The sequence below is a fragment of the Xylona heveae genome (genome assembly GCF_001619985.1).
Source record: "Xylona heveae TC161 unplaced genomic scaffold L228scaffold_3, whole genome shotgun sequence".
NCBI classification, from domain to species: Eukaryota; Fungi; Ascomycota; class Xylonomycetes; order Xylonales; family Xylonaceae; genus Xylona; species Xylona heveae.
The window spans coordinates 1,926,589-1,949,772 of NW_017264195.1; the positions used below are offsets into that span (position 1 = coordinate 1,926,589).

General features: G+C 48.8%; 7 protein-coding genes across 7 annotated transcripts; 3 read left to right on the plus strand and 4 right to left on the minus strand.

The window, feature by feature from the left end:
• Positions 1-396: 396 nt before the first annotated feature.
• On the minus strand, positions 397-6,582 carry L228DRAFT_266868 (hypothetical protein; the record flags this gene model as incomplete). Its single annotated transcript, XM_018334917.1, has 4 exons — positions 397-2,019; positions 2,527-2,629; positions 5,132-6,337; positions 6,395-6,582. 4 exons carry the CDS (start codon positions 6,580-6,582, stop codon positions 397-399), a joined length of 3,120 nt encoding a protein of 1,039 aa, XP_018190095.1.
• Positions 6,583-8,416: 1,834 nt separating this feature from the next.
• On the minus strand, positions 8,417-9,026 carry L228DRAFT_237463 (Prefoldin; the record flags this gene model as incomplete). Its single annotated transcript, XM_018330933.1, has 5 exons — positions 8,417-8,479; positions 8,530-8,590; positions 8,664-8,788; positions 8,845-8,915; positions 8,966-9,026. The coding sequence occupies 5 exons, from the start codon at positions 9,024-9,026 to the stop codon at positions 8,417-8,419; spliced, it is 381 nt and encodes a 126-aa protein (XP_018190096.1).
• Positions 9,027-9,220: 194 nt separating this feature from the next.
• On the plus strand, positions 9,221-11,443 carry L228DRAFT_98885 (AAA-domain-containing protein). Its single transcript, XM_018337038.1, has 7 exons — positions 9,221-9,266; positions 9,356-9,615; positions 9,678-9,704; positions 9,767-9,935; positions 10,025-10,351; positions 10,409-10,859; positions 10,930-11,443. The coding sequence occupies exons 2-7, from the start codon at positions 9,507-9,509 to the stop codon at positions 11,149-11,151; spliced, it is 1,305 nt and encodes a 434-aa protein (XP_018190097.1). The 5' UTR covers positions 9,221-9,266; positions 9,356-9,506; the 3' UTR covers positions 11,152-11,443.
• L228DRAFT_98886 (hypothetical protein) lies at positions 11,444-13,131 on the minus strand. Its single transcript, XM_018337039.1, has one exon. It carries the CDS (start codon positions 12,924-12,926, stop codon positions 11,736-11,738), a length of 1,191 nt encoding a protein of 396 aa, XP_018190098.1. The 5' UTR covers positions 12,927-13,131; the 3' UTR covers positions 11,444-11,735.
• A 356-nt stretch (positions 13,132-13,487) lies between these two features.
• Positions 13,488-15,354, plus strand: L228DRAFT_266872 (Prenylcysteine oxidase; the record flags this gene model as incomplete). The annotated part of the gene is made up of 2 exons (XM_018334918.1): positions 13,488-13,614; positions 13,715-15,354. 2 exons carry the CDS (start codon positions 13,488-13,490, stop codon positions 15,352-15,354), a joined length of 1,767 nt encoding a protein of 588 aa, XP_018190099.1.
• A 341-nt stretch (positions 15,355-15,695) lies between these two features.
• Positions 15,696-17,498, minus strand: L228DRAFT_245507 (hypothetical protein). Its single transcript, XM_018332175.1, has 3 exons — positions 16,857-17,498; positions 16,231-16,548; positions 15,696-15,985 (listed from the first exon to the last, which is right to left on the minus strand). Exons 1-3 carry the CDS (start codon positions 17,178-17,180, stop codon positions 15,809-15,811), a joined length of 819 nt encoding a protein of 272 aa, XP_018190100.1. The 5' UTR covers positions 17,181-17,498; the 3' UTR covers positions 15,696-15,808.
• Positions 17,499-19,708: 2,210 nt separating this feature from the next.
• L228DRAFT_237468 (HPC2-domain-containing protein) lies at positions 19,709-21,935 on the plus strand (the record flags this gene model as incomplete). The annotated part of the gene is made up of 2 exons (XM_018330934.1): positions 19,709-21,645; positions 21,728-21,935. 2 exons carry the CDS (start codon positions 19,709-19,711, stop codon positions 21,933-21,935), a joined length of 2,145 nt encoding a protein of 714 aa, XP_018190101.1.
• Positions 21,936-23,184: the final 1,249 nt, after the last annotated feature.

Below are 23,184 nucleotides of genomic sequence, written 5' to 3' on the forward strand. Positions count from 1 at the left end.
AATGACACGCCAGATGAGCGTGTGGTCAACAAAACTGTTATAAAAAGACAGCAAAAAGAAGACTATTAGAAGGAATAAAGTAAAGGTTTCCCGGAAGGAAACTGGACTGTATGGTATAATTGAAACCAGGGGTATAAAGTCTCGCGCAGGATATCAATATTACCAAGAGACCGAATGCGAAAAGAGAAGGAAATGTAAGAAGAAGAAGAAGAAGAAGAAGACAACAAGGAAAATCGTGATAATCGTCCGAGTTCCGACTAGGCGTGAGATCGACTTAGCCTAGGGAACAAGCACGGATGCCCCCGCAGATATACGAGGTGGTAACCATAAAAGGTTTTCTGAAACTCTTGCTTTAATAGCAGCGTAAAGAAAGCGCCAACCGATGTTAGAAAGGTCTTAGACAGCAATCTGATGCCGTGGCGTAGTGTCCATAGAGGAGGGACTGGCAACTGCCGTTGCTGGTGAGCCTCGGAGGGCGAAATGAGGATGCGTATGCATCGCTACAGGAGAGTTCTGCTGGCTGCTCTCGGTAAGGCTGACGCCAGCAAGACGCTCGGCGTGGCCCTGTGCGGTCTCGCGAGCCTTTTGCGATGTGCCAGCGCCGACCCCAGCTCCGGCTCTGCCGCGATAGCTGGATCCAAGCTCGCCAACTTCACCACGAATCCCCGAGTCCATGACCGCTTCGGGAGGCGGCAGCCCACCAAAGTCTCGTCCGAGACGGGCCAGTAGTTGCACAAACTGAACGTGCAGATCGACAAAAATGTCTTCCTTACCGACTAGCTCGGCCAGGCCCTTGGCGCGTACGTCTTTTGCGCGCCGCGGATATCCATCTGGGTCGACGGAGCGGCCAGACAAAAAGGATGACACAGAGGTGACATTCTTTGAGTAGCCGCCCTCAACCGTGGTTTTTTCCCGGCTGATCTCGCGCTCCGCGGTGCGCTCGGCCATGGCAATAACTCGCGCCGCCATGGCGGCAAAGGCCTTGGTAATTTCGGGCAGAGCCCTAAACACTCGACGGCCGTCTCGACCGCCCAAGGCAAGAAACGCATAGGATCTTCGTCGTCCTCGGGCGCGAGGATCAGGAAGTCGAAAAACAAAGGCGATGGTGTAACCTGCGATTGGGTCTCCAAAAGAGATCGGCCCCGAGGGGGTCCCGCGTGGAAGATTCTCGCAGGAGAGAGCGCGAATGCAGGATCGTCGTAGGAGAGAGTAAGCGGAAGGATCGGGCGGATGCCGTGTAGTAAGGTAGGTGAGCGTATGTGTGTGAGAACCTAGGGAAGATGTAGAGGCTTGGATTGAACTAGGTGAGGAATCGATGCCTTCCTCGCTGTCAAAGGAATTATGACCTTCAAGATCTTCGTCACATTCAGCATGTCCGCCACATGCTAGGACGGCCTCCCGAGAGCGCAAGACGGGACTGCCATTTTGTCCTTTGCCATCTTTTGATGGGCTCCCCGGCGCACCTTCTGGTAGCTGCTCGCTCACCTTCTTTGGTAGGCTGAGCGAGCAGTTTGCGCAGGCATCCTCGTCATGTCCGGCAAGACTAGACCGCCTGGCCGAATCGCCATCGGTATAGCCACCAACAAAGAATGGATGATTATGGATATTTGGACTCAAGGGAGATCGAGGTGGAGACTCGGAGAACGGGAGCGAAGGAGACGAGGCAGCGGTGGTTGTAGCGGATGCGTTTGCGCCTAAGGGCGCATGTGGGTACAGATATGGTTCAGAAGATTGCGAGTCGGTCGTTCCAGTCGTGCTGGGCGGGCCTGGCCGACGTGCGGCGATATGCGTAGGGACAGAGGAAGGACAAGAATTCGTAGTATTTGTGGATCGTCGTGAATGTCGTCCTTCATTGCCAGTAGAGGACGAAGGGGCACCGGGATTTGATGCGAGAAGCACACTGTCGGAACCTGGAGAAGAGCTCTCTGGCGGAGAACACGTCACGCAGGATACAGGAAGAACCTGAGTACAGAGGATCGAGGTCGGACCATGCACTTCGCAGAAGTGGGCGAGAGAGAACTTGAAAGAGTTAAAACGGTTAGCTTCATCAACGTTCAAGTGTCCAGGGTTCGACAGAGGAGAACAGCTCCTGGTCCGCGTCGAGCCTTTTGCAAGGTCCCAAAAGGCGTTCAACCATAAGCCTTTCGCGCCACGGCGACGATCAAAGCCCCAATACAGCCACCCCGAAAGGAACCCGTAAAGCAACCCGTAGGCCTGGCTCTCTGCGTTTGGCCGACCCAAGGGAACATTTCCATCCGTATAGGGTGAAACTCACTATGAAGTCCATCTCCCACGCTCGCGATTATCGTCTGCTTGAACTTGTCGCCGTCACCGGGACATGCTTGGCCCCTAGGTGCGATATGGGAATTAAAGGGGGTTCAGCTGGTGTGGTGTGGTATGCGTCGTCGGATCGTATGGCGTGTGACCGACCGACTTCCCTGCTGCCGTTTGTGCTGCTGGGATGATGACAGGGAAAATATCCTGAAATGATTCAAGTATATCGACCAAAGTATGCTCTCAGCTGACCGGCACTGAGGAAGCAGTTGGTACTCGAGCGAGAAGAGAAGCAGGCGAGGAAACCTGGGGATGCGAGACACTTGTAGAAAACGGCACGAGAGTAAGTGTCTGGCTTTCACAAGCGGTGAGCCGGATAGAGAGCGTGAGAGAGCCGGGGGGGATATTCGATCGACACGGGGAAGTTAGCAGGCCCGACGGTGGCCGTCGGGTGGGTGGGCGGAAGAGGTTGTATGCGATTGGGGGCTGATTCGCCAGGTGCGTGAGCCCGTGAGAGAAAAGAGAAAGCCGTGTGAGGGTCGAGTGAGCTTGTGAGTTGAGATGAGAGAGAGGTAGGTAGAGTAGAGATAAGAAGAGGACGTGTGGCGTTGATGGTAGACGGTACCCAGTAGTACGACCACAATACGAGAAGGTTACTTCAAGCAGCCGCAGAAACCGGGGGAAGGTGATAGCTTCCCCGATCAAAAGTTAAATTGGATAGTACGGAATAGGCGTGTAGTAGACCGATAAAAAATAATGATAATGGCGGTGATAATAGAACAAGGTAGAGATTAAGCGTTAGGAGTGATATTGATCGGCTTCATGCATCCGTGAACCGCGGGCATATATAAGTCTTATCATGCAAACGTCGATTGGGCGCCGACGGAATTAGATTACAGCAATGGCTCGATGATGGGAGGCTTTTTCGGCTGTAATTGTATACAGCTGCAAAGACGTCCGGGGGCGCTGTTTGCCTCGGGCTGCAATTCCCCGGATTCGAGCGTATTGGGGAAAGAAAAAGGAGAATAATGAAATCAGAGATCCCAGAGGTTTGGCTGATCGATTGAGTTTCCGCAGGGGGGAAGTTGTTGGAGAAGCATTGGATTCTTATCGCATCCAATGTGACGGGTTTTATCTCCCTCTTGTTTGGGACCACGAAGTGCCAATGAAATGAAAAAGAAAAGGAAAATTATTTTCTTATTTGTCTCTAGGGAAACCTTCACCAGTTGGTGCAGAACTATGGTCTTAAAACCGCGCTTCCTTCATCCCATCACCATTCTTTTCCCCCCCCCTCCTCATTGAATTCCTTCCTGCGCTGTTACGTACTAGGTGCTCGAACTTTGGGAACGGTCCTGCATCGGTTCACGGTTCCACTCTCGAGTCTCTTGAGCAGTGACGGCAGACAGACCCGACCGATACCCACGATACGAACATTATCAATGTTATCGCAGCCAATAGAGATTTAGTTATGAATTCGTAGATCCTCATTGAGCATCCTTTCCGCTGGGTGAGCCTTCGACGAGCGCCAGGGGAGCTAGAGTCCGCTAACGTTCGGCCTTATTAGCAAATCGAAATAACCAAAACCATGGGCTAACCTTCCCTAGACCCAACAAGGGTCTCCACCGCCACTCTGCTCGAATTATAATTAATGTAATCAATCACATCCCCGTCATGTATTTCTCCTGAATGCAAGAATGCTGGGGACTGTCATAATGCAGTCATGAAAGAGAAAAAAATAAAAGAAAAAAGAAATGGCCCGGCCTGCATACAGGGTTATGCATGCAGTAACTAGTGTGTGCATTGCTTAGAGCGTCAAATGTGGTTTTGTGAGGAATGCCAGAAAACGGTTTGGTCTGCCGTCTAAAGGGGCGTCCGTTGCAGCTCAGGCCCCCCTTGCCTTGTGACGTCCAGTTCCCGACCAAGTACCAGACATGACGAGATACATGGACCACCAAACACGCGACCGATTACCCCGAAGCAGTCAGAAGTTGCGAGCACTGTACCTCCCAACTCTCGTGCTTTGCATCTTATGTGTCTGCTGTCGCTATCCAGACACTTCTGAAGCTAACATGGTATAGGGGGAAAAATGTCGCCGCGACATGTGAAGAGGATCTAACACGAGTAAGGGAAATTCCCATGGGAATTGCCGTTGGAGGAACCGACTTCGGCGCCCCCAGCCGGATGCCGCTGCTTAATGGACAATGTCTCAGCTGAAACGGGGCCGTTGCTCTGCCGGCTGACGGAAAGCATGTCGAAAATCGATAAGCCCCAAGGTACCTTCGCTTTGGCTTCGTTCTAGAAAAGACACCCCCTTCCTTGGTTTACGTCCTCCGCCATGAGTTTCCCTTTAGCCCGGATCCACCTGAGCAACCGAGGGGCATCAGTAGCTAGAACGGAAAGCTTTGCCAATCTCTCCTGATTGGGAGAAGCTGCTTTGTCGACATCGGTTTTCGATTAGTTAATCTCCTGTGCCGTTTGCTCTCGTTGTGCTTCAAACAAGTTGACAGCCATCTCGAGGTTGTTTGCATATTCAAAGCAGTCATGACTCAAAGTAAACCGTCTTCAATTGGTTGACAGATCATTGGATAAAAGATGCATTGAAACACTTTGAACCAAATTAAGGACATTGTTCCGCGACAGCGAAACAAGAAGGCGCCGGAGCCCACCTTGGGCACGACATAAAATCTGGAACCCAAATTTGGCACGGGAGCACACGAGCAAATATTTTCTCGCGGCGATCAAATTCCGTGGTCCCGCGCGGTCACGTAAGAGATCGATGCCCCTCCGTGCACTAAATGCTAGCCCCGCATCGTCGACCAGATACCGTTGTCCTGTGAACACAGGACCCTGAACTTACCTTTCTTGGATCTCATCCCCGCTCTCACCAGGAACAGGACTGCCGGCCTCTTCGTCTCCATTGTCAACAACATCGTCGTTGACAAGCTCTTCGTCCAGGCGCACAGCTTCATGGAGAAAATTGTATCCTACCAAGTCATTGATCAGTACCGGAGGCCATTTGACCTCATTCAGGCTTTTCACCGCTCCTTTGGCAATCAACATGCTCTCGGCCGTGTTAAACCAGATGTATGGATCGATGGGCAGGTGCTCGAGCATCATCGACAGGATCTGCGGTGAGCCAGGGACTCCCGTAAGGGCTTCGGCTGTTGGCTTTCTCATTTCGTCGCCGTCTCCACCAGTTGCGGTCTCGGTAGCACCATGGTTTTCTGCCTTTACTCGCTGAAAGAGATCCAGTTGCGCCACTAGCTTCCCCCCTCCCGGTTTTGCTGCCTCATCAATTCTCCGCACAAATTCTGCAAGCGCTCGTCGTCGCCCCACATAGGAATCCGCCTCGAGGATGTGTAGAACCTCCTCAAGACCCCCAAGCGCAAACAGCACAGCCACTTCCCGACGTGTGCCCGGCTGCATTGTCCAACGCCTCAGTGTACGTTCAATGGTCCCCGCGTAGGTTGGCGGCCGCAACTTTCTGCTGAAAATCTGAAAGAGTAACCTGCACATTTCGTGAGCCTTTAGGAGCGTAGCTGGTGAGTAAGCATCCATGATCTGAGCCTCCAGCGAGGTCGGCGGCCTCCAGGCTTGACCATTCCGAAATAAATCTGTGCAGTGATCTCTATACGCCACGCTGTAACTTTCGAAAAAGTGGAGCAGAGGAAGAAGCCTCGGTATCATTCGCTCCTGCATGCGGCGTCGGCGAGATTCGAAGCGTATCAATTTCCTTTCTCGACTCAGACCAAATATTTCGCGGGTTATGAATCCGGCAAGATTAGACGCCAATCTTTTGACAACTGCGTGGTGGTGGGCAAGGCCACGCAGATATGACATTTCAAGAGGTATTGACGTGGGCGAGTAGGTCTCAAAGATATAAGGAGGCAATTCATGCTTGATATGGTGACGAGCTAGGGGCGTTTCATTTGCTGCAACAAGATTTGAAAATCTTCGAGATAAGAGCCGGACTGTCATGAGATCTGCAAAAGAAAGACTGTACAGAATCATGAGCTGCAGCTCCGTCGGTAGAGCCAAAAATCTCTCGGCAAAAGTAATTTGACTAAGGTATATAATTGAGCAAAGCACGTCACAAAACCGGCCAGAAAGTCAAATTTACCTCGCATTAGATCCGTTCTCGTTGATTTCCGTCTCCGTTTTGCTCGTCCGCCGAACACCCGTGAGAATAACTGGTAGACTCGCATGCCGTTGCTTCTGAACGTTGCTGTTTTGGATCTGAACCTCCTCGTTTTCTATGTTCCAAGGTCCGCCGCTCGCCCGGCGGAATCTCAGCGCAATTCTCTTCATATTTGAAAACCTTTGCAATCAAGATTGCCGACTCGCATTCAATGGGAAATGTAAAACAAAATCATGGCAAAACATCATTCCATCATCTACAGCTTCTCGATCCGCCTGCACAAAACACGTATCAAATTCAGCCAGATGGACCAGATTGAACAAGATAATAATTCAAGTCAAGAAGATAATATAATCAATTGCCTCATTGCCACGAGATGCACAAAGGGGTGTATCGGGACTGCGCATGTGATCAGGAAACTGTCAAAAGGCTTAGGCGGCTCTAGAGACGAGCCCATCTTGGCAGGGCAGCAGTTTCTCCAGCCCCAGATGGTCATCTCATCTTACTCCAGGAGCCCTCCGATTCTGGGAACTCCTCGACGTACTCGCACCCCGCCCTTTCTAATGCGTGGTGCACATGATATACAGTCTGTCCTTGACTTGGGCATGGTGAGTTCTCTATGGATAATGTAATGGGCTTAGGGGAGCAGTTAGAGTTCAGCCATTGGCATGAATGCACATATGAGGTGACTGTATTAGGACTGGCTGCCTCCTCCTAGGCTTGGAGAATATTGTGGTAGCGGTCTGGAGGATAGAAGTTGGGGGATTGATGTTGTGCGACACCGCGGGACCACGGCCTTCGCTTCCCCGCATATAGTCATGGAGAGCGAGCATGGCTGCCACTTGGCGCAAACCTCGCTTCCCCATACCAATCATTAAGCCAGCACAGGATTCATGATAGAGAAGCCCGGCGGGAAACGTTATCGATCGTAATAGAAGGCAAATATGAGACATGCCCCGACCGAAATTTTGATTTGATGGACCTTACGTAGTAGCCTTGTGTTCACACTAGCGTATCCAAACTTTGCCGCTGAACTGCGGCGCAATTGACTCGTCGAGAGACTAGATCTGCGTGTATGATATTCCCCGGGACCTGTCAGCTTTGACATTGCCCCTTGCATAACCTGCCGGTACTCTTTCACCAAGGGCGCTTTATGCGGGGCCATCTCCGCTTGCGCTAGAGGGACATTCCCAACGGCCAAGGTAAGGGACCATATCACTGATGCCAGTCCTTTTGAACAGAGAAAATATATTCAAAAGTATAGGCACAACGTGATACATGTAATCCTGCCAGTGTACGAGAACGTTGGTCTGAAAAGTCAGAATGATAGGTGTGTAGCGGCTCCAATGACAAAACATGTACTGGCAGTTTCTTGGGTTGAGTTGTTTGAATAGATGCAACCGAGTGGAGCAGCCCAAGACTGCAATTGAAATTGCTATGACTTCAATCAGGAAGCGTGACGCGATCAAATAAATCTAATAATCATAGGACTGTTGTTTAGTTGTAAAAAAATTCTTGCGCTGTTTTCAAATACTTATGTAACCTCTGACCGCGTGAGCCCTTCCATCAACCCAACAAATGCGCCCAACCTCGCAGCGACCAATTCAATTGAAGTTCTGTATCCCTTTCACATGGAAGTGCGAATGGGATGATTGTCGATCAAATGAAGATAGGGTGACTAATGATCCCTGGTCCGGTATTGATGCGTTATTTTCGATCATCTATGACACCATATCAATTGTTCATCCTTTGAAGATTCGCTCTATATAGTCCTGTTTTCGTTAAGCTCCATGATAACCATTCGGAGGCTCATTACGGGGGTATCAAGAGCAAGTCGTCGAAACCGAACTTGATGAATGACGTTGATAAGTTCGCTCAAACATTTTAAGGGTGCCCAAAGGGGACCATTTAGGGAAACGGTGAATTTTGAATATTAAATTCTGAACATCTTTGATGGGTATATGTTGTCTTCGGTCGCTAGCTCTAATAATGCGGAAGATGATGCTATGATGATGCTGCCTGAGCTTGTTGTGCCTGCTGCTGGTATAGTGTCTGAATTCGAATGATCTGCGATTTCTTAGTAGATTGCCAGGAGAATCGCTTCAAGGCGAGCTTACCGCAATCTTCTTCTCTTCAATCTTGCCCTGGGCCTCATTCAGATTCTTCTCGATGCGTGCACTTTTAAATCGTAAGCATGTTGTAGAAAGGAAACATTACAGCCCCAACGGAATTTGAACATCGAGACACATACATTTCTTTCTCGATGAAAGATAAACGGCCTTCTACAGCCGATACTGCTTCAGTTTTGTCCTGCTTGAGGAGCACCGGGCCGACCAATTTGTAGATGTTCGCATCGTCACTGAGGTTTGAGAATTCCTGCATCAAGTTGATCAGCCACCGACCGTTGATTGGTACACATTGACAATGCTAACCGTCTGGACGCCTTTGTTCTCCTGGAGCTGCGATTCAAGCTTCTGACGTGCCTCAACGGTGGATTGAAGCTCTGTAAAAATTGTTAGCAGTTACTTCCGAAGCGGCTGAAACAGTCCTCACCAAGCTGGAGCTTCTGGTAATCTTCAGTCAAAGACTGTAGTTGCTTTTGCATCTCGGCCATTTTTAAAATAAAATTCTCTTCGCAAGGGTACGAGTTGCCGCCAGGGATCGTCAGGGACTTTGGACGGGGTGCGTTTGTGAATTGAGTGTCTGGACTCCGAAAGTGTGTCCTTTTAGCGGGGCGTGACGTGCCAAGCTCCCGCTAGGCGGCATCATGTTGATATGGGGCCGTTGCCTCAAACAACAGCTTTGATTCAACAAAACGATCGTTCATCTGACCACGCAAACAAATTGTGTCTGGGTAAGCTTCTGCGCACAATATATGGATATACACTATATTCTGTGCTAGTTCTTGAGGCATCACCGTGATGCTAACAATAGCACTTCCAGCTTTCCTTCGTCGCTCTACCCCGCGCAGCTCTTTCTACCGCTCGCGCTATAGCTTTTACCCGCTGGCCTCTCTTTTACCCGCTCACTCGACATTTGATCTCACTTAGATTACTGTTTTGCGGTCGCCGGGTTCCGTATATCTCTGCCGGTCATGAGCAATACAGACTTTCTCGGTCGGGCGATAGATGTCGTGAAGAAGGCGATAGAGAACGACACCGCGGGCGAATATGAGAAGGCCTACCAGCTATATTATCAAGCTTGTGCGTACCTTGTGCGCTGCAATTGCTCGAAGAAGGGCTGAAACTGACTTTCATTGACATAGTGGAGTTGTTTATGTTGGCTCTGAAATGTAGGCTTCCCATCACTTTCAATTGCCTTCTTCTTCTGACCAGGTATCTCGCGCGTCTTTAGGGGAGAAAAATGCAAAGTCCAAGGAAATGATTCGATCCAAGGCGGGCGAGTATATGGAACGGGCCGAGAAACTCAAAAATCATTTAGCGGAAAGCGACAAAGGGAATCGCAGGAAACCTAGCGCTATAGGCGCAAATGGCAAAGTTTCTGGCGGTGGTGGCAAGGGAAAGTACGTGGAGATCTTGTTACATGTTCGAGCAAGGATGGGCAGTGGTATAATTATTCAGAGGGCTAACTCTGATTTTTGCCTCACGATAGGGAGGATGAGGATGAAGACCCGGACGCGAAAAAGCTAAGAGGGGCCCTTGCCGGTGCAATCCTCACCGACAAGCCAAACGTGAAATGGGAAGATGTGGCCGGCCTTGAGTCAGCAAAGGAAGCTTTGAAAGAGGCTGTCATTTTACCGATCAAATTCCCTCATCTCTTCACCGGAAAGCGTCAACCATGGAAGGGTATCTTGTTGTACGGACCACCAGGTACCGGTAAAAGTTATCTCGCGAAGGCCGTTGCAACAGAAGCAAACAGCACATTCTTTAGTGTCAGCAGTAGTGACCTTGTTTCGAAATGGATGGGAGAAAGTGAACGGTAAGCGTCGGGACCTATTCGATTTTGGAGAGGGAAAATTTACTAATTATCACTTAGTCTTGTGAAGCAGCTGTTTAACATGGCAAGAGAAAATAAGCCTTCAATCATTTTCATCGATGAAGTTGATGCTCTCTGTGGGCCTCGAGGAGAAGGTGAATCGGAAGCTTCTCGTCGTATCAAAACAGAATTGCTCGTGCAGATGGATGGTGTTGGTCGTGACTCTAGGGGTGTGCTTATCTTGGGGGCAACAAACATCCCCTGGCAACTAGATGCGGCTATCCGAAGACGATTCCAACGTCGAGTGCATATCAGCTTGCCCGACATGCCTGGGAGGATGAAAATGTTTGAGATGGCCGTCGGATCAACCCCTTGCGAGCTGAAGCCGGCAGATTACAAGACATTAGCCCAGATGACCGAAGGGTATTCCGGCAGTGATATCAGCATTGCTGTTCAGGACGCTCTGATGCAACCGGTCCGCAAAATTCAGACGGCAACCCATTACAAGAAGGTCAGTGTGATTGGAAGTCCGCATGCTATATACTTCGAAAGGGGAAACACAACTAATGCCGCTGCTACAGGTCATTGTTGATGGCGCCGAGAAGCTGACGCCGTGCTCACCTGGTGATCAAGGGGCCGCTGAAATGGATTGGACTGCAGTGGACTCCGATAAGCTCCTCGAACCCCCACTGACGCTGAAAGACTTTGTGAAGGCTGTTAAAGGCTCAAGGCCAACGGTCAGCGCTGAGGATCTCAATAGAAGTGCGGAATGGACCAAAGAATTTGGAAGTGAAGGCGCATAAAAATGTCCCCGTCCTTATTCATAGTTCCTTTTTTTTTCTGTTGTTGTTAATCGTGGCGTTTCATTTTCCCGTCATTTACCCCGTTCTCTGTTAATCACAAAGTGCATGCCCGTGTTTATGGCTTACATGCTGGCATCTTTAGATTTCGGAAACCCTTGTTGTTCTAACTCGTCTTTGTATCTACAAATATCCGCTCAAGTTTGACACAAATTCTTCAATTCTCAAAGAGATATAAGTCACAAAAATATTTCCACCTCTTCGCCATCAGAGTCGTCATCGTTTCTGATCTTAAATTTGAGTCCAGGGCATATCTCGTTAAGATATTTGGAGTCAAATCCATCTGTGTCACTTCCTGTCACCTCACACATGGTGAGGTTCGGTAGCTTTTCATCCCTGTGGATAGCGAGATCTGTCAATAATGGAACAAGACGCCCATCACAACGAGCAAGTGACAGCGTCTTTAAAGATGGCGGCAAAAGACCCTGAAGAGTTGCTCTCGGTATCGGAGTGTCATCCCACTTGGCATCGTCGTCACTATCGCCTTCGATTTCGCTTTCATTTTCACTCTCACTTTCGGTGTCGCTTCAGGCATTATCGAATCGGACGAGACACGGCTGCTCAATGTGGAGAGTCTCTAGCTTTGACCAGTGTCTGAGCGAGCCAATTGTCAGGTCCTCAATGACGCCGGAATCGTTCTCCTCCTCATAGTCCTCGCCATATTCATCAAGGAGACTACTATACGAGATTCTCAATGTCTTTATCATCTTCTCTCTCGATTCTAGGCTCTCCCTGATTTCACTGGCTTTGATGCATATCTCCGAGCCCACCTCATCGAAGGGTGTTTCATCGACCTCGTAAACGAAATGCTGAAGACGTGGACAAAGGCCTATGAGGCCTTTGACTCCTTCGATTTTCAAGTCGCAGAAATCTAACATGAGGGCGCTAAGGAAAGGATAGCCTCCGTCATGAAGTTTCTCCCACCAATTCCCGTCGAAGTAGTCGCTCGCTCCTTCTAGGGTCAGAACTTCTATATTTGGAGTTGCAAGTAATGGGCAGATTTTGCTCATTGATTTTTCCCTGTCTTCTAGCGCTATCACCTGGAGCGCTTTCAAATCCTCGAAGCGAGGAATGCTGGACTGTGAAGATTTGTTGCGGGATTCGGATAATATCATTTGTGTGAGTGCGGCTTGCTCGAATCTGCTCCATCTGTACCCCCACATTCTGTAGAGTTCGAGTGTGATGCTTTCCAATTTTGGCATCCTCGTAAGCAATAGCGCGAGCAACGCATCGAACACTTTTATGAAGTCGTCTTTCCTATAGAGGGCGCCTTTCGAATCCTCCCGACATCCTTCCATCAAGATCTCTATCCATTGTTTCTCATTATCGGGTAGATTCAGCGATTTCACCATGTCAGTGAACATGGTATCAGCCTCTTTGAGATATGATGATTTGTAAGGTTCCTCATCCTGTTGTTGAGATATGTCCTCTTCAAAAACAAGTTCAGGTTTCATTTCTAGGATGTGAAGTCGTTTCACATGATGACCTAGCTCTGGTCGTTCCCAGAACGTGCGCAAGAGTGTCACAAACCCTGGTACAAGTCGATATGATGAGCATGTGAATGTAGAATAGTATATGGGCTCAATCACATGCTGGAAAGTCTTCGAAACAGAGCGCAGAGATCCAAAGCCATTCTTCCGAGAGTAGGATTGATAGTAGGGAACCCATAATATAATCTCCCGGACAATCTCCACTGGCAGGTCTTCGAATCGCGCCATTGCAACAATACGCGTCGGAGGTAAGCAGCGATGGCAACAATTCCGGCTTGTTGCAAATTTTTTGTGCCAATGATATTTTCCAGACACCAGGAAACCAAATAGAATAATATGTGAAAATTACAACAAAATGTCAAGAATTATTCAAAATCGAATTTGCTTGAGAAGCAACTGGCTGGAAAATGTTCTGGTGTTTCTTGATTCTGTATGCCTCCTGTTGCGTACCGTACCGGCGGTTACAACACGCGACGTGTTTCGGGCCGCGTTAGAAAGCGGGAAGAACCCCAGACTAGGTTATCTTATCAATCAAGTCTTTGTGCCAAGAGTGTGTATTTAACTGATATTGGGTTCGATTCCTAATGGCGCTGGTCCAATGGTGGAGTTGGTTGTACCGTTTTCTGTCTTAACCCATTTCAGGAGTCTGGCGTCAGCAGCTACACAGGAGCTCATGCCCTGAGGCAGTCAGACCACACAAACATTGCAGTAATGATGAACCATTACTAGACTCTGCGAAGAAAGGTTCAACCAGGACTGTTTGAGTATACTCTAAATCATTCCTGTGACATGTTTCTTGGCAAGTCCTTGCTTGTTCTGGGCCTGTTGCAGGCTTCATTCGGGCACGCTTACCAAGACAATGATGAACCACAGACGGTCTTGTCTGATCAGGCCGTTAAGAGAGTAGCTATCATCGGTACGTGTTCACTGTTGAATATATGAAATTGATTCATTTGAAATATCTTATGATTCGAAAGACCTTGGGTGCTGTTCTGATATTAACGCTATTGTTCTAGGCGCTGGAGCTGGCGGAGCTTCTGCAGCTTACCACCTGGACAAATACGCCCAGGTTGCCGGTATAAAAGCAAACATTACCGTATTTGAGCGGTCGTCACATGTCGGTGGCCGTTCAACAACTGTGAATGTCTTTGACGATCTATCTGAGCCGGTGGAGCTTGGAGCTTCCATCTTTGTCAAGGTCAACAAGATCCTGGTGACAGCAGCAGAGGAGCTTGGTCTTACCGTCAGTTCAGCAGACCTGCATCGCCCAAAGGAGTCATCATCCCAACTTGGTGTCTGGGACGGCGAGCGAATTGTGTTCTCTCAAGACGACAATGGCTATTCGTGGTGGAATATCGCCAAGCTTCTCTGGAAATATGGCTGGGCTCCAATTCGGACGCAGAACCTCATGCAAGAAATCGTGGGCAAGTTTCTTAAGATGTACGACGAGCCCTATTTCCCATGGCAGTCCCTATCGCAAGTCTCTTATGACCTGGGCTTGACCGCTGTAACGTCGGAGACGGGTGCCCAATTTCTCGAATCCAAGAACATTCTTCCACCCTTTTCGACCGAGATCATCCAGGCCAGCACTCGAGTCAATTATGCGCAGAACTTGCCTTTCATCCATGGTCTGGAAACCATGGTCTGCATGGCAACCGATGGTGCCATGGCTGTTCAGGGCGGGAATTGGCGGATTTTTGACGGGATGATTAAAGCCGCTCACGCACAGGTGAAGCTCGACACGAAAGTGACAGATGTCATTTATCAGCACGATGGGACTTATGTTATCTCCTCTGCTTCATCTCCCTCCTCTCTCTCCAAGGACTTTGCTACTGAGCCCGAGGATACGATCAATGAGACATTCGACACCGTCATCCTTGCTACGCCGCTTCAATTCTCCAATATCAACCTAGATGCCCCTCTGATTGAGAAACGCCCCGACAAGATCCCTTATGTGACGCTACATGTGACACTCCTTTCTTCACCGCACAGGCTTTCTGCTGAGGCTTTTAATCTCCCAGCCGGCTCTTCTTCCGTGCCGGAAATCATCCTCACGACGCTTCCCAAGGAGACCAAGCCCGAGGAGCGCGCGGCAGGCGTTGGTCCCGCAGGGTTCTTCAGCATCAGCACGCTCCGCAGCGTGAGGAACCATGCCGTAGATCCTCCGCGAAAAGAGTATTTGTATAAAATCTTTTCGCCGCATCCTGTCAACGCTACGTTCCTGGGACATATCCTCGGTCTTTCTGAGCCTCCTGTCTTACCTGACCCGCCAGTTTCTCAAGACGTTTCTGAAGATGAGGTGCAAGAAGGATCGACGGCAAAGCCAGCAGTGACAGCAGCGCAACCGAGTGGCGACGTCACCTGGATATATCGTAAGGCATGGCATTCCTACCCATATCTCTATCCGCGGGTTACGTTTGATGAGCCCTTGCTGGGCAATAGTCTGTATTACACGAGTGGAATCGAGAGCTTCATCAGCACAATGGAGACTAGTGCGCTCGCAGGCATGAATGTCGCGCGTCTTCTTGCTGATTCTTGGCTGGGCAAGACTCCGTCTTCTTCCTCGTCGTCTTCGCCGCCGTCTTCTGCGGATCACAAAGACGCAGTCACGCAAGATGCCGCATCAAGTAAAAAGACTGTCGCTGCCGAGCTTTGAATTTTATTTTATATTCAATTCTACCATTTCGTCTTCTTGTCTCCTCTCTCTTTCCTTTTGCTTGCATTTATTCTCATCATTCTCATTTTCAAGGTACCTGTCGTGGGCTGTTGTAATCCTGTCCCTCTCTCTCTCTCTCTCTCTCTCTCTCTCTCCTCTTCCTCGTATTAATTCATAGCGCTATTACTTATGTTCTTCAGATAGTCTCTGATATCTACTCTTTACTAGCCACGTTGATGCTACAACGATGACAACGACAATGCCAAATGATATTCACTGAACATTCTATATTTCATTACTTTTATATCTTATTCTTATATCTCATTGATTCCAACTCATATGTACTCCTGCCGCAACAACATATACATATGTATTTCAGTGTTTAAAAAAAACAAAAAAGGAGGGGCGGGGGGAGGCCGCTATGCAGAAGAATTAAACCACGCAGAACGCTAGATCATAAATTCGCGACCTCGCCCCTCCAGCCCCATCCCCCCACGGCGTTCTCCCCTATCGTCTTCATGCCCGACGCTTCGCATATCTGTATCACAATGTCGCGCACCGCGCACACACTCTCGACCGTCGCGCCGTTGTTCACTGCGCCTTTTAGATGGCCTTTGAGTTGCGGGTTTACCTTTTTTTTTTCCCTGTCAGCTATCTTTCTTGTTTATCTAGTTTATATCTTCTGCCCGGGCTGTTTTTGTCTCTCCGGTCTAAAAACACTCTCGGGAATTTGGGTAAGTCCTGATGGCGTTTGGGGTTGTCCGGCGCGAGAAGGATACAGTGCAGAAATGCAGAGATAAAAATGGTAGAGAAAAAAAGGCAGCCACCGATATCCAAGAAGGGGATCAGGAGAAGGAAAGGAAAGGAAATACGTACATCCTGCGGAATCAGCCCCGCAATAAGCACATAACTGCTCTCTTCGGCGCTCAGCACGTTCGTGTTGCTGAGAATGTACCCGTACATGAGCCGCGCCGTGACGCCGAGATCCTCGGTCCCCGAGCGGTCCATCTGGCCCATGACCCGCTTGGAAATCTTGCCGTAGACTCGGTCGAAGAAACCCTGGCCGCGGTGCAGGATCTGCGAGCTCGGCATGTCGTATAGCTCGACGGGCCGCATGGTCGGGGAGTAGCCCATGGGGTCGTCGAGCAGGGAGGGCGGGGTGGCGCTTTTGAGGGAGAGGAGAGCGTTGATTGCCTGTGGGGAGTTAGATTTGTGTACGGTTTGTACCGGGAGGGGTTGTTTGGGGGTCAAATGATATATTTGTTTTTTTATTTTCTTTTTTGTAAGTCTGGGGGAGAGTGAAATTTGACAATTGACATGAGGCATAATACGTAGAACAAAATAAGAAAGGGAGGTGGACATGTAGCATAAAAAAGTTGAATGAATTGAAAAGTGGGTTGGCGTAACGCGCATAAACAGGTAAAACAAAATACCAAAAAAATGAAGCAAATGTAGAAAAAGAGGCAACGAAGCAACGAAATGGTAAAGTGAATCAAAGGTACCTTTGGCAGTCCGCATATCGGCGCAGATTTAATCAATGCTTCTCGCATCCTGCGCGCAATCTGTAGAGCCTGGATTTGCGTCGTTTGCTGCTCTGCTTCTGACGCCTTGGATGACCCCTGGTGTGGCGCATGTTGAGAGTTACTCAAGTTCACATCAAGATTCGCGTCCTTTTCCAGCGCGTATCGAAGCACTTTGGGAATTTCGTCGGGCCGGTTGATCGTCGAGAGCGTCACGCCGGCAATGTAATACCACGTGTTGGGGGGCAGGCGGGGATGTGTGCGTATCGAGGAGAGCAGGGACGGCGTTATTATGGATGTGGCCATGCTTATTGTATATTTTATTTTCCTCTTTCCACTTTTTCTGCAATAGGTGTTGTGCTGGAGATGTTGTGCGGACTTGGAGATGTGGGATAGGATAGTCTATAAGGTGGCTTATGGTAGTCTTCCTGTGGGATAGGCGGAGAGAAACATGTGATGAGGGACAGTAGTAGAAGTGCTAGTAGGGTTATGTGGGAGATGAGAATGATCAGAGAGATAAAGTGTATGATGAAAGGGTCAGCGAAGATGTTAGGTGTATAGAGAGGATATATAAGGTAGTAGTTTCAACTAAAGTGCATGTCCTTATTTGAAGCTACCGCTTGGTGCTGGTGAACTGACAACGTGAGCTCGGTAAGGCACGGGCGGTTAAGTCGGGATGTTTAGGCGCGTGGTGTAGGGTGGTGTAGTGGGGCAATCTAAGTAGATTATGGTAGTTTTTTATATCAATGCTCTTTTCATTGTAATAATGTTAAAATTGAAATATGAATAGATCATTGAATAATTAAATGATTGAATTAAAACTAGGGAGCATTACAAGACCTTAATGTGTTTACTGCTAGTAGAGTATAACTAACAATTATAAAGGATTGGTTATATCTTGATAATATCCATACATAAATAGTATAATCTGTCTCTAATTTAAATAAAAAATAAAAAATAAAAAATAAAAAATAAAAAATAAAAATCTGTTTATTAACTCACTCCAATGATAATCTACTATTCCTCAATCAATACTACAGTTAGAAATAATTAAAAGCAAAAGAGTATGGAATGCATTGGCTGAAAACACGGGTTCGCATGGAGGATGCGTTGTTCGCTGACATAATCTGCATGACGGGTTTGAGTTTAGCGTGATTGGGCCACATTGGATTGATCCCTGTACCCCACTAACGCCACCGCCTACGCCGCCGCTAGCCAGTTGTGGGACTAGCGCGAAGCAGTCTAGATGGAATCAGATGAAACGACGACCAAAGATCAAATAAATATACGGGTTTTTTGGGTATTATGATGACCCAACAGTTAAAATGTGTAATTAAAAGAAATACAAGAAAGTGGATATGTGAGAGAGAAGTTGTTTGCGTCATTGCTGCTGGGATACCCAAAAGGGTTAGGGTTGCCCCAGACTGGCAGAATGGGCGAGACCTCTGTGCTGCAAGTTTGAATGAAGATGCCGCACAGGAGTAACATTAATATCGGCCCACGTCTAATCGCGTAGCTTCTAGTGGCATTGTTTGTACCTGAATGTCGGAGTTTCATCTCGTCGAGAGCATTATCATCAACTATATTGCATCCTTTCTCGGGTGTTGACATACATATGGATCGATAAAGATCATGATCTGAAACATGCTGAACAACATCTCCATGTCTATCTTTGTCTGTTGTTCCTCTGTGTCGGGCCAACAACATCCCTCTTGTCCGTGCTCTCACCTACTGCAGGATACAAGAATCTCTGCAGTGACTTCCGGAAAAAGTGCCGCGTGCCAATGCTTTTTGTGAGCAGAGCGGGTTAACTCAACTTCTCTGCCATTCGACCACACAAGCAATGTTGTTGACCCGAGCTATTCGGTCCTGCTTGTCTCTCTTTTCCTCTTGCCTCTTCCCTCTTACTCTCTCGCTCTCTCTCTCTCTCTCTTCTCGTCTGGTTATTTGACCATGTCACTCCCTCCCTCCCATACATTCAACACACACACACACAAGCACATGGAGACAGAGACATCCGCTTATTTCCCGCCCCAAACTCTGAAATATTCTTAATGAAACTTGAAGCTCCCCCCGTTCTCAATCGTGTAGCCAATGTGTTTGCCGTAGTCTCTTGTCTTTCCCATCCCATCCCATCCCCCGTTCTCGTGTAGCTGCCCCCATTCTCATCTTTTTCCTAATGAATCGCTGTTCCCCCCCCCCATTCCCATTCTGCCCCGTCTTCTTTCCTTTCCACGGATGTTCCTCTTCCCCCACCCCCCCTTCCCCTTCTTCTCTCGTCTTTTATATCCTTCTTCCCTTGCCTTCTCTTAGTAGCCTTTTTCTTGTCTCTCGCATCTTAATTCTCCTCTTCCTTCTTCCCTCTCTCCTCTTTCTTTTCTTTTCTTCTTCTTCATCCTCTTCATCCTCTTCTTCTTCATTCTCTCTCTCTCCTTCATCATCTCCATTCCTAGATCTGTCTTTCGCTGTCCGTCGGATGATTTAGCGAACCATCAAACTTTGGTGTACTCTCTCGCCAACAACAATTGTCTACTTTGAAGCTATTCTCACCCCCTACCATTGTCACAAGATCTCCGCCCCCCCCCCCAAATTTCCCACGTTGAAGCCATCGCCACATTCTGTGCCAACGTGGAAGCCTGATTGTACCCATTATCCACCATAGTCAGGGATACTTACTCCATCATCATCATCATCATTCACTATCAGAATTGTTTTCAATATTCACCTTTGGAGGTCTAATCTCCCCCATTTCTCTCGCTTGACGGATTTATCCCCACGATTATCATCTTTTCACTTGTTCTTGGGGTGCGAAGTTGGTGAGCGCTATAGCAATAATGTCGTCTCGGCAAATGGACGATGGAGGAGCAGACTCGTCGCCCTTGTCTACTCCTCCTCCCCTGGACCCCGAAAATAATTATCCTCCTCGGTCGGTCGCTGCATCCTTGAATCCCAGTAATAATCATCACCATCATATCAATCACAACGATTCGTCATCCACCACTGCCGAACAGCACACGGCTGGCCGGACCACCGCCAAACATACTTCTTCAGCCACCAGCCAACCCTCGGCAAACAACAAATCATCCAAAGCAACGTCGTCGTCGACCACCAATTCGGCCGCCCCCAAGAGGGCTTACCGGAGGAGAGACCAGCAACAACAGCAGCAGCAGCAGCAGCAGCAGCAGCAGCAAGAGCAGCCGTCCTCCACCGTTTCGACAAGCGACACGATTCACCAAAATAATCATGACCTCCATTCCCTCTCTTCCAATACTTCCCCCACCCTAACTCACAATAAAAATAACAACGACAGCACCACGACCTTTGAACCCAGAATCTCGAAACCCCGGAAACCTCGCGCCGCACCGACCAGTGCCAGCGCCAATCCCACGACGGCTCGCAAGAGACAAAAGACGTCGTCGTCGGACGCGTTAAGCGAATCCAACAACAGGGCCATGCAGCATGACCCCCATCAGCCCAAGATCACCGATCTAGTGGGGTCACCACGCTTGCAACAGCAGCAGCAGCAGCAACAACAACAGCACTACCACCACCACCTTAATCAACAGCAGCAACCGCAACAGTCGTCGTCTATGACGCTGTCCTCGGCCGCGCACTCTCCTGTTTCCGAATCAGGTAATCATCCTGACGCTATTCGGCGCTCCTCGCAACCCCCGTCCATCTCCCACCCCGTCTCCATTTCAGCCCTGTCATCCTCATCCTCGGCCCAACCCTCCCCTCGCTCCAGCGGCCAAAATTATGATCCCATTCGCTCTGCCACCATTGAGCTCGCCGAGATCGCTGCTGCTCCGGCGCGCAATCCGTTTACCGGTCCGTCTGCCTCTTCCTTGACGCCACGTACCGCCAATCGTGCGAGCGCTTCGCCGTCCATTGCCAGTCTCATTGATCCTCCGACCGTTGCGCCGTCGGCTGCTTCTCATTCGCTCGCCGCGAATGCCTCCAAGTTGGCTACCACGACAAATGGCAGTAATGGCGTCTCCACCCCGGGGTCCGCCTCTCCCTCGACGATTCACGTAACCTTGTCCCCGCCCAAGTCCACGTCAACACCGGTCAATGATCGAGCAGCGCCTCCGAAACCTGAGTCGCCCGAAGACGAGAAGCCATGCCCGCCGGAGCCTAAACGATCGCTGAATGCGAATAATAGCAATAAAAAGGCCACCGCCAGTGCTGGCCCCGCGTCCAGTGCACCTTCACCCAAACCTGCCCGGCAAAAGGAGAATGCTCCACGGGCACAGGGCAATGGGCTCCTCTCGAGCTCACTCTTTGGCGGACCCACGCCATTGCCAACGGACGGCACCGACACGCACGCGCCGACGGTGATTTTGGAGATTCCCCTCAAGGGCGAGACCAACAAGTATGTCAACTTTGCACGGATGGCAGAGGAACGATATGGCTTTAATGCGCTGCACCCGCGTCTCGCTGCGCAAAAGGAGCGGCTTGCCCGGGTTGCTGCGGCAGGAGCGGCACTCGAAAAGGGACTCAATGGAGCCGCGGGCGCCGGATCTCCCGACGACATGTCGCTCGATCTTTCGGAGCCCGAGAGCAATGTCGAGATGGGCGGCATGGACGGCGACAGCACAGCCAATGAGAAGCCCAAGAAGCGCAAGCCCAAGGTGGAAGACTACAACAAGGATGATCCATTCATTGACGACTCGGAGATGCTCTGGGACGCGCAGCGCGCCGCCAGTAAAGACGGATTCTTCGTCTATAGCGGCCCTCTCATTCCCGAGGGCGAGAAGCCTGCCATTGAGAGGTATGTCTTTGAGTTTTGTATTCATGGCATCGTTTCGCTTTTGCTCCATCATGTGCTAATATTTTTTTTTTTTTCTCAATAGGGCCGATGGCACTGTCCGACGTGGCCGTGGTCGCGGCCGTGGCGGCACGACCCGCGGTGGAGGACGCGGTAGTGGCACCGGACGAGGTGGAGGAACAGTTCGCAAGCCCCGCGTCACCAAGGCAGATCGAGCGCGCATGGAGCAGGAAAAGATTGAGCGAGAAAAGATGGCCTCGTTGGCTTCCAAGCCCAGTACCTATCCTGGATAAGCAAACTTGGCCGATGATTAAGCCAGGCCATTCAAATCACCTTGGGAAAAGGGGTAAAAGAAGAGACGTGGTGATTTGGGGGATTGTATCTTAGGGTTAACGTTGTACCATGACATGGCATTGAGGACGTCAAAAGGAAGGGGATAGAAAAGCGGTGTATATGCGTTGTGCAGTTGGACTGGTCCACGGAGCATAAAAGATGTTATTCTCCATTTTCATGCTTTTTATCCTTTTTTCTATGAGGTATTTCGGTTTTGCTGGTCTCAATTTCCTTTGCCCTTTTCTTTTTGTTTCCTATCATAACTGTCACCTGTATCATCATTCTGAATTTTTTCTGGTCGTCTATTCGCAAGGACCTGTTTACTGTTTACTCTTTGAGCATTACCAGCACACATTGGCATTACATTTGCAGTGTCTTTTCTTTCTTTTGTTTCCATCCTTTTTTTTTTTTCTCTACTTTATTTTTTCTTATCATCTCTATCATCGCTATCATCGCCATCAACATGTGCATTTGTGATTGCCTTTGTTTCTTTTTCCTTTTTTCATATTTTCATATCATCTTGGTTTGCAGAATTGCTGTTCCGGGGTGTTTGTCTTTATATCTCATTTACCTCTGTATCCCTTTTTTCCTTTTGTTTATTTTCTTTCCTTTCAGTTCATTTTTTCATTTATTTTTTCGTTTTCTTTTTCATTTCGTATCATTTCGTTTCGGTGTTCCCCCCCCCCCCCCTATTCATGTGTTGTCATTTTCGTTTTATTTCTACCTTGTCATCTTCGACGAATAACATTCGACATTCGACAACGTTACAACCTCTTTTACGTCATGGGCACATGTGTCTATTTGCCCGCTGTGCTATATGCTGCATTTTCTTCTTCTTGTCTTTTTCTTTTTTTTTCTTATTTTCAACAGGGCAGTAGGACAGTAGGACAAGGACAGTTGAAACTTGAGTTGTATTTCATATAAACCTTATGGGTTTCAAAAATGGGAATAACAGTATTGTATTTTGATTCGTTTGATCTGTCTCGTTATGTGTATTGAGTGTTGTGCTGTAGGGCTCGTATGATGTGTACTGTGGGTGATGCTGTAGGCCTTGTATGTCATACTTGTCTATTGTCTTGTTATATCTGCCACTTTATGCTAAGTTGTGATACATCTACTACTACTACTACTACTACTACTACTACTACTACTACTACTACTACTACTACTACTACTACTACTACTACTACTACTACTACTACTACTACT